The 14,131-nt window shown below is 60.4% G+C and overlaps 1 protein-coding gene across 21 annotated transcripts in view; it reads right to left on the bottom strand.

Annotated features, from left to right (window-relative positions):
- Rapgef1 (Rap guanine nucleotide exchange factor 1) overlaps window positions 1–14,131 on the bottom strand; it is a 98,290-nt gene that overhangs the window by 10,476 nt on the left and 73,683 nt on the right. For 12 of the 21 annotated variants that reach the window (XM_004849067.4, XM_021261843.2, XM_087183015.1 and 9 more), the window contains 3 exons: window positions 12,659–12,817; window positions 2,757–3,014; window positions 444–532 (listed from right to left, as the gene is read on the bottom strand). In XM_004849067.4, coding sequence (XP_004849124.1) covers window positions 444–532; window positions 2,757–3,014; window positions 12,659–12,817 — 506 coding nt within the window. The remainder of the gene's footprint in view (window positions 1–443; window positions 533–2,756; window positions 3,015–12,658; window positions 12,818–14,131) is intronic. The other 9 variants (XM_004849072.4, XM_087183017.1, XM_087183009.1 and 6 more) reach the window with 5 other exon arrangements.

The raw sequence follows: 14,131 nt of genomic DNA, 5'->3' as shown, positions 1-14,131 counted from the left end.
CGGTTTGCAAGGTGGGCACTGCGGGTGCAGATGATCAGGAAGGAATGGCGGTGCCAGGTTAGGGCCTCTGCTGGGCGTGCTTGTTTGTAAGTTTTCCATTTTATTTTTTATTATACTGGTGTTGGGCTCTGTGCCTGCCTGGCAAGTGTTCTACCACTGAGCTACATTCCCAGCCTAATTTTTGTTTTTAAGAAATTTTAATTTTATTTAATTTTCAGACAGGATCTCACGAAGTTACCCAGGCTGGCCTGGAATCTGGAATCAGTCTTTCTAAGCCGCCTAAGTAGTGGGATTATAAGCATGTGATGCTGCTCAGTCGGTTTCTAGCCTGAGCACGTACTGTTTTGAGTCAGGGGAGGACAGACCCTCAACATGAACACAAAGGCCTCCCCGAGTGCACTTGTGGCCCTTGGAGGACTGGCCACTCCCTGGTCACTTCCTACCTCTCACCGCCATCTCTACTGTCCTTGCCAGGTGTGCCGCTGCCCGCTGCGGGGTCCCTGGGGTGCCCATCTTTCCCGGCTGGTGACTCCTGTGGAGAGAAGGGAGGGTTGGGCTCTGGCCAGGTGGCCCAGGCCAGGGCCGATCTGTCTTCCCAGCGTCCTGCCTGCAGGTGGCTCGGATGTGGGTCCCTAAGGAGCAAAGCGAGGTGGGAGCAGGTTAGTGATGAATGCAGGAAATAACAGGAAATGCAGGAGCCCGAGACTGGCAGCCTGTCCTTGGAAAAAGCTCCTGACTGATGCCACCTGAACTACCTCCCAATGTCACGGACCTCAGCTTGTGCCTTTCCTCCCCTGCCCCTCGATGAGCTACAGCTTTGCTCCAGAGATTTGAGGCCAGGGGCCAAGGACCTGCTTCAGACCACACCGCCCCCGAATGGCAGAGCCTGGATCTGAACCTGGGCTGCACCTGCAAAGCCATCATCCCTAACCCTGGGCACCACTGTGTACAGCAGAACTTTGCTGATGTCCTGGTGAGAGACTCTGAGGGCTGTGCCACCCAGCCAGCGACAGTTCCAAAGGGCCTGCTGCTCAAACACAGGGCTGTGAGCTTCCCTGCAGCCCTGCTGTCACAACTAGGCCTTGTGATAATCCCAGGCTGCACCAAAGCTGCACCGGGAGACCAGGGGAGTGTGTACAGGGACAGTGCCAGGGAGGGCAGAATGAGGTAAGAAACCAGTGCTCCATGTGCCGCTGGCAGAGGGCAGGGTGGAAGGCCAAGCTGGATGATGCTGGTGGCACAGGTCATCAGAGGGGACAGGTGGGGCGGGGCCAACTCCCTCAGAGTACAATTCCTCAGGCTCCTGTGACTTGCTGGGTGTGCACATTGGTCCCTGGGGCCTGATGCAGGAGTGCCCCAAAGGAGTGGGCATGCTCTCCAGGGCTGGGGCTGTGCAAGTTACCACGGGGAGGACTCTGGTCCTTGGGGACCGGGCTTCCTCCTGGCAGGAGCTTGCTGGGCTCACAGGGACAGCGGCCTCTGAAGCTTCCGAACTCACTCATGTTTTACAAAGCTGACTGCCCAACAGGCCACTGTGTCTCAACTGCCATGGGCTGGGGGAGTGGCATGATGAGCAACTCCGCTCTGCGGAGCAAGGGGCACGGGACCCGCCGGGGGGACCCAGCTTGCTTGGGAGCAGCTAGTGGGGCGTGGTGGGGAGGAAAGGACCAAGAGGGTGCTGGGCCTGGAGAAGCCAGAGCGCTGGACTCGGGGCAGGTCCATGCCAGCTGCTCCTGGAGGCTGAGAAGCACCACAGCCTTGGAGGCAGGGACGGGTGACCCTCGCCTGCAGGCCGCAACCTCCATCCTGGGAGCCAGCTCCCAGGAGCCTAGGGGACTCTGTCTGCTGCAGCAGGGGGAGCCACTGTGCCAGGCCAGGCCACATGCACCAGGCCGCGCCTGAGTTTACTGCTCTCAAGAGGGAGCCAGCTCCACGCTGCTCTGGCCAGAGGAGTAAAGACGGGCGAGTTCACCCTCACCAGCCTCCCCATGGCCCTTCTCGCTCTGGGAGACAGGGCGAGAGGGAAGACAGTGGGCCGGGCCTCTGGCCACCCCAGCCCGGTACAGGGTTGTGTGGGCCCAGACCAGGATGCGCCCTCGCGAGAAAGAAAGGACAGAGGCCAAGGGCACTGCTGTCCCGCGTGGTGCCTCCCCGGGGTCAGGGGACAAAGCTGCTCTGGCTGCCTCTGGGCTCTTGCCAGTGGGGAGCCAAGCTTCCCACTGGGTCTTTCCTGGAGCCTGTCCAGGAGAGGTGGCCCCTGGGAAGGCGGGAGGTGACACTCAGGCAGATCAACCGGCTGGGGAGCAGCCCTCTGCCCTCCTCCAGTCCCCTCTGACCTGTCCTCCAGGGTAGCTCCTTTGGCTGGGAGCAGCACACAGCCAGGGGCCACTGCACGGGACAGGCTCCAGGCCACCGCTTCCATCTGCCACAGCCACACTTCTAAAGGGCTCACCCTTTCTCTTCGCACAGCCACACAGAAGGCTGGGAGCAGCACGTGCTACCTCATCCTCACAGCTCCCCGAACCATCACTCATCCCCCTGTGCAAAACTAGATCCCTAGGGATTTTGTATGAAAAACTCCACTTCTGTTCTGGAAGCAGACAGCCACCGTGGCACCCTGGGGCCTGCGCAGCTGTCCATGCAGCCGTGCGAGTGGCCCCACTGTCACAGACACGGCTGCCGGCAAAGGGAAGCCAAGGCGACACCGCTCTGAAGAATCATGCAGCCGCGTGCGGATGCGCGTGCCGGGTGCTCACCGAGTCAGTGAAAGAGCTTTCGGGAGGAAGGCAGACAGGGTTCCCATGGAAGCTGCTCTCCTGGGAAGATGAGAGAGGCCCGTCCACGGTGCCAGGAGGCGGGCTGGCTACGGCGGGCCCCGCCAAGTCCGAGCTTGGAGACGGGTGGACAGGTGGGAAATGTGGAGAGGAAGAGGAGGTAGGCGGAAGGAAAGGTTGGACGGAAGCTTGGTGGTGAGGCACGAAGTCCTGGGAGTAGGACCTAAACACAGACTTGTACTACAGAATCCAGGTGGGAACAAAAATGAGGATACGGGAAGAGAAAACAGACAGACAAGAGAAAAAGTCATTAGGTTAACGGTGGCTGTGTGCTGAAGGGCTGCTCTAACCAGTTCTAACCGGGGATGGCCGGTTATGCCAAGCAGACCCTGTCCCTGAGGTCCCCATGCCCGCACCAGCTTGCCAGAGGAGAGCCCTGGTGGCTGGGGACTGAGTGGCGGGACCTGGGCATGGCGCCCTGATGCCCACCTGGGGACCCCATGCTCCTCTGTGGCCACAGCCCGGGCCCTCAGCCTCTGTCCCCGTGGGAGCCTCAAGGCTACATCCAACGGCACACGCAGCTGGCTGCATTTACTCACTGGGACTCTTCTGGCTGAATCTCTTCGGTTTATCCCCTAAGGCAAATACTGCACGTAACAGTGGAACCTATCTTAAACCCTTCGGGAAATGGCTGGAAAACTAACTGTGCCATCGAGATGCTAACAATTGCTAGGAGTTAATTTCCCTTCCAACTCAATTTTTTTTCCCTACTTTTTTGGGTTTGCTTTTAAACAAGTGCAGTAATCTTACAACACTTTTGATGTCACCCAGAGCCACCAGGCAATGCTCCCCAAATTCTCGTGGGACAGTGAAGTCAGTCGTCTGACTGAGTGGAGCCTAGAAGAGCCCACAGCTTCCCAGTCCAAGGAACACTGCCCAGCTGGCCTGGCCATCCAGCCGAGACTCCAACATGTCAGTGTGCCCTGCAAAGGTGCTGGCCTGCTGCCACCACGCTGCCGCCCGCCATGGGCCCGGGACAGCAGACCTGGAAAGGAGCAGGCCTCAAGGCCCTGCCAGCTCACACATGCACACGTCCCTCGCAAGCGCCCTCTTGTGGCTGTGGCACAGGACTTCCAGACCCCATGGGAAGGAGGAGGGGAAGCAGCAACCAAGTTTGACCTTGCGAGAGGTGGCTCTGCATAGCTGTCCTTTAGCCTTGGGCTCCAGGGACGAGCCACCCCTCTGGCAGCACTGATCAGGATCAGGGCCTGTGAGTTCGGTGGCTGCTGGTTCATATCAGACCCCTAGGTGCCTGCTACTTGTTTTTGGTACTGGGCATTGAACTTGGGTCCTTGCACTTGTGCAGCAGGCGGTGAAACCACTGAGCTAAATCCCCGGCCTCACCTGCTACTTTTTAACTCTCATTTCCCCACTGGCCTCACAAACTCAAGGCCATCTGCAGCCCACCTGACACCTGAGCCCACTTGTGCCTGTCCGTTCCGTCTGGAAGTCGGTGGCGTTGCACAGGCCCCGCTCGGGACCCAAGCTACAGCTTGTACCCTGTCCTCCACTCGCTCCTCTGACCCTTTGCCAGCTGTCAAGGGTGGTGCCACAGGCCAGGGTGCTCTGTGGACCTTGCCGGGTGGCAGCAGGGCAAAGGGCTGGGCTTTCCAGGCTTCCCTCCACCCCTGGTAGACGAGTCCCCCCAAGGTGAGGCCGTCTCATGGGTGCTGGGTGCTGATTTAGGGGAAGAGGGTGGGACTGCTCAGGCAGTGGCTTCCGCCGGGGGCAGAAGCCAGACTCCGGGTGTGTGGGCTGCTCCCTCCTTGCTACATCTTCCCTGCTTCTCCTCGGCCTACACATCTGCCCACTTGCTGCCACCTAGCGTAAGGCTCACCTTCAGAGCCAGCGCTCCCTGGCAGGTAGGCAGGCCGAGCAATGGGCAAGCCCTGACTCACACAAGGGCTTCTGCACCGTCACAAGGGTTTGGGAAGTGGCTCCCTGCCCAACTGTTCCAAGGGCTTTGGCTGGGCCAGCTTGGGGGACTTCCACAGGCAGGCCCCTGTGGGGAGGGGCTGGGAGGAGCTGGCGAATGCATCCTCAGGCCTCCTGGACGTCGGCCTGGGAAGTGACTTCAGTGCTCGAGCCTCAGTCTCGTCAGAGATGAAAGCAGAGGCACCTGTGGCCACTCGTGAGCACTTGCGGTGCAGACTCAGTGTGGCAGGTGTTCAGCGCCCTGTCCTCACCAGCTGTCCCTTCTGCTTCCCAGGACACCTGTGCAGGGCCTTAAATCACAGGGCAGAGGCATCCTGTCCCTAAGGGCCTGGCACATATCTGGGGGATGAGCAACACTCAGACACCGGTCCTGTTGTCAATCAAAGTGCCCAGTTCACGGCCCGACCTGTGGCAGGCAGCGCCTCAGCTGGAGTGTGGAGCACCTGCTTGGGCTCAGGCTCAGGGGAGCCTGGGGAACGAGGTGAGGGAGGAGGAGGCCAGCTGGCATCTTGGGGACAAAGGGGTCTGGCCCCTGCCCCTCCCCTGAGCGCTGGTATTCCAGCTATGCGGTCCTGCTGGGACCTCAGCCAAGCTCCACAGAACAGTGCCTTCCAGGGGCAGGGACTTGCTGGGGAGGCTGCCTGCCACAAGCGTGTGCCGGCCCCCCAGAGGGAGCTGTGGGGCTCAGGATCATGAGCAGCTGCGAGCTGTACCGACTCCTTGGAGATCAGGCTCTCCCCCGGCAGGAGGAGGGCAGGGCCGGCTGCTCTGGGCCACACCGCTCCAGCCTGGCATCTATTTCAGAGTCTGGCTGGTGCTGGTGCTGCTCCTGATGAACTGCTGCACTCTGTGCGACAGGAATTTGTATTTATAGCCACAGGGAGGCTGTTTGGGCTGAGGATGCGGGAACATGAAGGGCTCCTGCTTGAGAGCCGTGAACGTCGGCAGCAATTCGAGTAACTGAGCAGTTAGGAACAGACGATGACTATCACAGGGTGGTTCCTGCCGGGGGCCAAGGGCTCTGCTGTGAGCTCCTTATGATAAGGAAGGAACCACAGCCCAACTGAAGGCACGACCAGCCAGGGGCAGGGTGGCTGCCCGGCACACACACAGGTGGTGTCCCTGGAACTCCGCAGTGCGCTCTGGGCACGCGTCTGCCCTCAGCGTGTCCACAGCTCTGCAGCAGCAGCCTGAAGGCTCAGAGAGCTCCTCAGCCAAGGGCTGTGTGGCACCAGGCTCACAAAAGGCAGCAAGCGGGCTTTGCTTGCAAACCAGGGGTGCAGACAGCAGTTCCTTGACAGAGGGTGGGGTCAGAAGGAGCAACCGGCTCTTTTGAAAATGCACACGGTGGGGGTGGGGGTGGTACAGGACCACTAGTTTCAGAGTTAAAAGACAGTGGAGATCTAGCCAGGCATGGTGGTGCCTGCCTGCAATCCCAGGATTTGGGAGGCTGAAGCAGGAGGATCCCCAAGTTCGAGGCCAGCCTGGGCTCCAGAGTGGGACCCTCTCTGGTGGCATGGTGGTGGAGGGGGATGGGAGAGGCTGATGGGCGACCTTCTGGGTTAGCCTGTGGTCAATTCGTTAAAGACAAAGCCACCCGAAGGTGGCCAGGCACCCGTTTTCAGTGACACTTTCTGTCCACTTTAGTCCTGATGTTTACTTCAGTTCTGAGTCCTTGAGTCGCAGCTGCTCTGCACTGGACTCCTGATGGCAGGAAGCCCCGCATGCAGGCCACAGGTCGGGGTGACCCCCCAGGGACCCACCAGAGAGAGACCACCATGTGCATGGGCGGATTTGCCGAGTGGAGAGAGGCTGTGAGAGGCCATCACTGCTGCGCTGCAGGCTCACCCCACACGTCTGTGGGGAAACCTACAGGGGCCCGCACTGGCCCTGGCTCAGAGCACACACTGCTCTGACAAGGATCACGGTGCCACAAGAGGGCCGGCCAATCTGTCTTCAAGGGAGTCCAGCCTCCAGCCGCTGCACAGCCAGCAGCCTGTGTGGCTGTGGGAGATGGGACAGTCACTCCCGGGACACCAGCACAGGGCCTGCCCGGGCCTCCTCCTCACCCAGATCTCCTCAACGCTCTTCTCTCCCCCGCCCCGCCGGGTCCAACAGCTGTTTACAAAGCCTGCCTTTGCATCTGCCTTGGGCCCTCCTTGGATTCCACTTGGATGGGTTAATTCGTAACTACATTTGACGACAGGACAAGAGACAGGGTCCCAGAGCCGAGTGCAGGATCTGGGCCCGAGACCTGCACAGGCCACCTGTCTGCTTCCTGCTGGGAGAGGCGCGTCTGGAGGTCACCATGAGAACGGGGAGCACGGGCCTGATCGAGAAACACAACAAGGGCCACATCAGGCCCCAGACAGCCTTTCTGGGCTCAAACAAACTTCCTAGTGGAGGGTTTTCCTTTTAACCATTTGAAAATTCTAAAAATAAGGGTGTAAAAGAACAAAAACTGTTTTGCTTGGGAGAATTTTAGGCAGTGGAGGGAGTGTAGAGACAGAGGGAGTCCCTTCTCCCGTGACGGGTCCCAGCCTCCAGGAAGGGCCTGTGCCTGTGCCCTGCTCTTGGCTGGCCCCTCTCGCAAACCCTGCTGCCTCTCAGGGTCCGTGGACCCACTGAGCGCTGGCCTGAACAGCTCTAGCTCTTTATGGAGGTGAGCACGGGTCAGAAAGGATGCAAACAGTTTAGTGCAATGACTTCTGTGAGGTCAGACTGAGGCACGATAGACCACCGAGGCTGGCAAAGTCTAAGCAACATGCGGTGAGTTTATTGCCATCTGCGTGCAGATGGGCCAAGGACGAGAAGGCCGTAGGCACTGCGAGGAGGGTGCGCGGTTGATATGGGGAGTGTAGGTGGGGAGGGGGCTCTGGTCGAGAAAGTGGAAAATTTGAGTCCTGTGAGTGATGGGCTTGGGGCAGTGGTGAGAGCAGCCAGGCAGCTGCTGGCTTCCTGTTTTCTCTGTGCTCCTGTGGATGGGGGTAGTGGGTCTGCCTGGGTGGGGGTCCGACTCGGGGACCTGATTTCTACACCCCCTGGTGTGCTAAGGGCTCAGCTACTTCCTCTCAGACTACTAGGCCCATGGTGACTTGGGGAGCACAGGCCCTCTGCATCCTGCGCCCAGCTTCTCTGTGAGCAGATCACACCAGCTCAGTATTTGCTGGGTAACCCAGCAGTTCGTAAACATCAACCTAACTCTGGCTTCCATGAGGAGAGTCTGGCTGTGAACCTTGGCTTTAGCTTAACCCTGCAAGCCAGTGGGTGGGCGTTTGCATGCAGCCTTCTCCACCTCGAGAATGAGGGGGACCCTCAGTCACACAGTCGTAGGAAGGCCCTGGCCGAGGGACAGTGAGACAGGGGAGGAGGGGCAGAATCCCGTGTGTGTGGAGTGGCGGGTGCTCTTCCTAGGGACTGGTCGCCTGCCACCTGAGCAGGCCATGACTGCGAGCATCGAGGGTAGAGTAAATACCAGAAGCAGAAAGCAGCAAAGAGTTCTTAGGCCTGAGGCTAAGGGCCCTAACCTGCCGCAGATGACAACAGGAAGTCTAGGAGCAAGGGGGGAGGCCTATGGGGGATCCCAGGAGCTGATGCAGGCAGGGTCCCTCCCTTGTCCCTGGAGTCTGCAGATGTGTCCTCGGGAGACAGGCTGGACATGGCAGGGCCAGTGCTGCCTAGCTGCAGCCTGGGTCTCAGGAAGGACTGAGCCACCCAGAGTGAACACCACACCTGTGGGAGCTGGAGCAAGTTTCAGAAGGGATGAGGAAGGAAACGGGTTCCAGCCCAGCTGGGTCTGTCTCTGGGATGGGGGGCTGTGGAACGGTGAGGTGCAGGGGAAGGAGGACACAGCGTAGGGCCAGGGAAGAGGCTCCAGGCCGCCTGTCACTGCTCACTGCATTGGGTAAGTCAGGGTCCTCCAGCCTGACGCGGCCATCCGGCAGTAGCACCCACCCGCCGGCCCCAGGCAGCTCGTGGAGCAGTCAGGAAGAAGCAGGAGAGAAGCACCTAGTCCCTGCGCTCGTCCCCTGGGCAGACGAGGGAGCTGCACGGCGCGCTCAGGTTCATGCTGCAGGTGGGGACCTCCAGAAGGTTGAGGACAGAAGAAAAAAGCAAATACGTGAGAGATGAGGAGTCTGTGCAAGGATACTGGGGACACAGGTAGGACTCGTGGCCGGCCAGGCCTCAAGACCACAAGTCCCGGCCCTGCCTGGCTGTGGTGCTGAATGGGAGGCCACTGGTGGCCTTGGAGGCCGTCTGCATGGGCTTGGGCAGCACGGCAGGACCTGAGGCCTGTGTGCCGTGGGCATGGTTCACAAGGGGAGCTGGTGTGACATGACGACACTTCTGTTTCCTGCCTGGGCAGCTCCGGGGCAGCGGCAACACTCACAGCTGGACAGGACAGGAGTGAACGCACATTCACTGACCCGTCATGAGTCGGCAACCGGAGAGCCCAAGAATCAGAGCTGGATCTGTAGGGCGTGCGGGGCTCAGAACCCCACCAGCGGGGAGTCCAAGAGCCACTGATCCAGTCTGAAGCCTCCACGAGCTATGCGTGCCTCACCAGGCTGGGGACCAAGACAGCGAGACGCCGCATTCCCCTGAAGGAGGCCCTATGCCGACAATTCGGGGACCCTCCAGGAAACCCCAGACACAAAGCCGCAGGAGCAATGTGGCTCTGAGAAACTTCCCGCCCCTGGACACCGGATGTTTCCTGTCTGTCATGTGATTTACGTAGGGAAGGCAAGCACAGGGCAACTTCCTTCTCCACCACTGTCTCGGGCTGCCCCTTCCGACCCCACACACCCTTCTCTTTCCATCTCTCTCCTGTCACCGTGCCCATGGCCCGTGGGACAGCTGCTGGCTAAATTCTCAGGGACGGTTTATACCCAGGAGCTTGGGGCGGCAATGGAAGAGTGGGAACAAGTACCCTGGTGGAGCCTCAGAGCCCAGGGAGGGGACGGCCTCAGCCTTCTAGACCTGGCCCAACCTCTGGTAAAACCCGAGGTCCTCAGTGGCACACTTGATGTTCTCACTGCAGAAATTAAAATAAAAAACACATGATGGCTATCATGGGCATTTAAATCAAAATTGGGTCTGCTCGCAGTTTTGCTTATCCAGAATCATTCAGGAAGCCGAGACAGAGGAGAAAGATGTCAACAGCGATTTCTGGCCCCCAACCGTTCCTAGGTGAGGAACCAGCCACAACTTTCTGCTAGCAGGAAGGCGGTCCCTGCAGACAGTTTGAGTGGAGTTTTCCTGTCCTGGAGTCGCAGTGACACCCTGGCCGAGGGCACAGCGAATGTGGGCCAAGCCCTGCCTCTCCACATCAGCATCACCGGAGTCAGGTCAGAGGGGAACACAGAGGAGGTGGCCGGGCCACTACTGCAGTCGGCAGCAGCCGGGGCCACGGGAGCCCAAAAAGCTGTGACAGGGGTGTCCCGACCGGAGAGGGACCCGGCAGCAGCAGCACCACGTCACACAGCTCCTGGGAGGGAGGGAGGGCAAGGCAAGGCCTGCAATGTCCATGCCCACGGGGTGACAGGCCGGCCTCCCAGGCCCCTACTTTCTTGCCATCTCCCCTGACGGCCCTGAAGGCAGTGCTGGGCCACGGGTGCGTGCCTGGGCCCCCAGAGGACCAGGAGCCAAGACCCTGCTGCTAGGCCGTCCAGTGGATGGAGGAGGGCAGGCACTGCCCAGCACCCACTCCCAGTGTGCAGGCCTGAGCGCTGGCTACCGTCACCCCGCAGACCTCTCCTCTGGCCTCAGCTCAGGAGTCTCTGTGCGCCCTGCCGCTGCCTACAGACCCCCGAGCACCCTTCAGCCCACTGCGCGCGGTGCCCGAGCACTCTGCTTGTCTCCTGCCTGCTGCACTGACACCCCTCTTGAGTCCCACATGGGAAGCGGCCTGGCAGGCTGGGCTCACCTCACCCGGGACCTGGGCAGAGTGAGACCCTACTTCTGTTTAAGTCCTCTCATGCATTGCAATAGGGATTGAACCCAGAACCTTTGCATTGAGCTGCATCCCAGCCTTTTTTATTTTCTATTTTGAGACAGGATCTTGCTAAGGTGCTCAGGCTGGGCTCCAACTTGGGCCCCTCCTGCGTCAGCTTCCTAGAGTGCTGGAATTATACCCAGCTTCTGTGCAGGTTCATGGCTCTACAAACTCCCCTGGCAAGAGGTATTCTATGGTCAGAATCTTTCAGTACAAGAACCCGAGAAGCATCTTCAGATTGGCCCCAGCTACATTCCCAGGGCGCCCCTCAGAATTCCATGCTGGGCTGATGACACTCAAGAGTCCAGGGCTGCTCTGACACCAGAGCAATCCAAAGCCCTATCTGGGCTCAGGGGAGAATCTAACCAGGGAGCCCAGGAAGGAAGCACTGGCGCCACAAGTCTGGGATTCAGCGCCTCAGGTGTCTGCTGACGCTCCCTGCGGCGCCTTCCTGTGCATGGAGTAGACTGCTGTAGCCTCCGCCTCTTCAGCGCCTCCTTGGAGCTGGTGCTGAGGATGCAAGGTGCCTAAGGCCTCCACGTCCAGGGATGAAAACCACGGTGTGCTCTCACCCAAACCTAACCAAATGCCCTTGGTTTTTCTCTAATTCTGTGGCAAACAATGTGGTTCATTCGTGGCCCTCTAACGGGAGCCACACTCCAAGCGGAGGCGGCCGAAGCTCAGGACACCTCACACTTCTGCTCAAGGTACGGGCGAGCAGTCGAGGGCTAGGGTTGTCTAAAAGGCACATTCACGAGATGCATGGAGGGCACTGGCTGGAGGGACCGTGGTGGGTGGGGGAGGTGGCGCTCAGCCTGCCCAGCAAGCCTGGTGGCCAAGGGCCCTGGGGAGAGGCTGGACATGCCTGGAAGGGCTCCAGGCAGCGCCGTCTTGGTCCTGGGCATGGGACAGGAACCCTGGCACAGGCAGGCATGGGAAGAGCGAGCCGGTTGGGCACGACGACACAGACAGGTGATGCAGTCTGCTCCACTCCTGAGTGCAGAATCGCAGTGGGACCAGAACGTGGCCCAGTACCCAGGTCCCTCACTGCTGTAAGTGCACTGTGTGCCAGCTTCTTGGGTGACCATGGGATCCTCTCCATCACAGACCATCCACGGAGATGTGGGGCCAGGAAGGGAGAGCAGTCACTGTTGCCAGACTGACTGCACGGGGCTGAGCTGGCTTTGTCCCTTCCCTACTGCTCAGGGCTGCACGTGAGCAGACAGCAGGAGGACAGCACCACTGGCTCTGGCCCGAGGAAGACTGCAGTGAGCCCAGTGGCTCCTCCCTCGCTCAGGGACAGTGACCGGGGCCCACCTGTGCAGTCGCCTCCCGCTGTGGGCCGGGGTAGAACCTGCCCAGTGACACTGTGTCATCCAGGAACTTAGGCCCCAGGGCGCCTGGCACACGTCCTTGTGTTCCTTGGAAGCCTGCCAGCTGCCAGAGAACAAGCCCAGGCCAGCCCGGCGGAGGTGACAGACAAGCCAGCCCAACTGTCCCCGATGAGCTCCCCGAGATGCCAGCAAGTGCAGCCCAGACCAGCCAGGCCCGGGCCAGACCAGCACCGCCTCCCCCGGCTACACGATGGCAGGAGGGCGGTGTCTGGGCAGTGACTGTGCAGAAGCTGAGCGGCACAGCCCTCCTCAAGCTGGCCTGGCCTGGCTTCCTGCTCAACACATCAGAAGCTGACTCGCCCACGAAAGGCTGAGACAGCCCTGCTGCTCACATCTCCACACCCCTCCCAGCTCCCCCGGAGTCCCCAAGAGGCCTCCCAGTGGCTCCCCGCCCACCACACGCAGTCCGCAGGGGCAAGGCCAGCAGTGCACTTTGGAGACACCGGCTGCGAGGGAACAGCGCCCACGCCGCCCGGTGGGAATGGCAGGGAGCGACTCACCGAGGGCACAGGCAAGCTGCCGTGCCGGCTGAGAAAGGAGTTAGACATGGACACACTGAGGCCCTGAGTGGCACTGCCGTCATCGGGGGTGAAGGCCACTTTAGTTTGCTGGACACAGTAGGAGACAGAGGAGAAGGAAGAAGCAGCATAGGAGGCCTGCTGGGCAGAAGGGTGAGAGAGAAGGCAGGGAGAAGGAGAAAGCAGAGAATGGTCAGCTCACGCAGCCGGGCTGGGGCTGCTCCCTGACCCTGAGGGACTCGCTGGAGAGGCCAGGGTCAGGGACCCCTGCTGAAGGCCACCCAGCAGCAGGGCCGCCTGCTTCACTTCCTCACGATGGAGCTAGGTGAGATTCCACACACACTGGCCAGAGAACATGCAGGCTGGAGCCGCATGGCCGGGCAGATGCCGGGCTCCAAGCCCTGCTCTGGGGAGCAGGCCACCGACCACCTGCCGGCCTTGGGTTTGCCATAGTGGCTCCTGGGTGGGCAGCAGAATGATTACCGCAGGCAGTTCTGGCTGCACATTGCACATGGCTCCTGTGTGCACACTGGAGAGTAGACACCGGCAGGCAGCTTGGCCTGAGCGTGGGCCCGGGCTTTGGGTAGAGCGTGGGCCTTGTGAGCAGGCCCTCAGCCTCAGCGTACTTACAGTGAGGTGCCAGGAGCTGCAGGAGGCGGCTGTGCCTGCCCAGGGAGAGTTCGAGTGCTGTCAACTGCACCCTGCCCTGCTTGGGTAGCGGTTCCCTGGGAACGGCTACCAGGAACGTGCCCAGCATGCTCAGTCTGTGACACCCACAGGCACACTGGCAGCTCTCAGTGCAATCTGGCTCAGCACTGGCTTTAGCCAAATGCTTTGGGTCAGGGGTCCCAGGCCAGGCCCGTGTTTCCATGGAGAAGATCCCTCAGGAGTAGTCGCAGGAGCCTGGACTCATGCGCAGTGCCTGTGCGCTGGGCAGAGGAAGAGCTGAGACCTGGACACAGGCCAGGCCCTGGCTCATGAGAGGCAGGACTGGAATCCAAGGCCTCCAGCTCCAAGTGAGACCAGAGTTGGGTCAGCCAGAGTCCAGGGAAGGCAGCACGGCTCAGGATTCCCTGGACCAGGCTGAGCCCAAGGCAGCTACAAGAACTACCAGGGCTGTTTGTCTTAGAGTTTGCGGCTGCCTCCCAGAGAAGACAGGGCAGCAGCTTCATGTCCTCTCGCAATGGACAAAAATGAGGCCCCGCTCACTGAGCAGGCCATTCTCTGGTCAGACAGCGACCGGACTGGCAGAGTATGAGCCATCCTTCCTGGGCAGTGTAGCTGGACCACAGGCTCAACCCTTGGCAACTGGGAGCAGAAGACAGGGCTGAAGGTGCCAACCGCCTGTCCCAAGTCCCTTGCCTTCCGCCTGACCCCACCTCGATCCCCAGAGGGACCCCGACACAGGTTATGTTTCGGGGGACAGACCGTGCCCAGGGCACAGAGAGGCTCTGT

Source organism: Heterocephalus glaber, unplaced genomic scaffold (genome assembly GCF_053883595.1).
Source record: "Heterocephalus glaber isolate CG9 unplaced genomic scaffold, H.glaber_assembly_v1.0 deba00001479, whole genome shotgun sequence".
NCBI classification, from domain to species: Eukaryota; Metazoa; Chordata; class Mammalia; order Rodentia; family Bathyergidae; genus Heterocephalus; species Heterocephalus glaber.
Note: the sequence above shows the minus strand (reverse complement) of the source record. Positions and strands in the feature narration are given on the sequence as shown.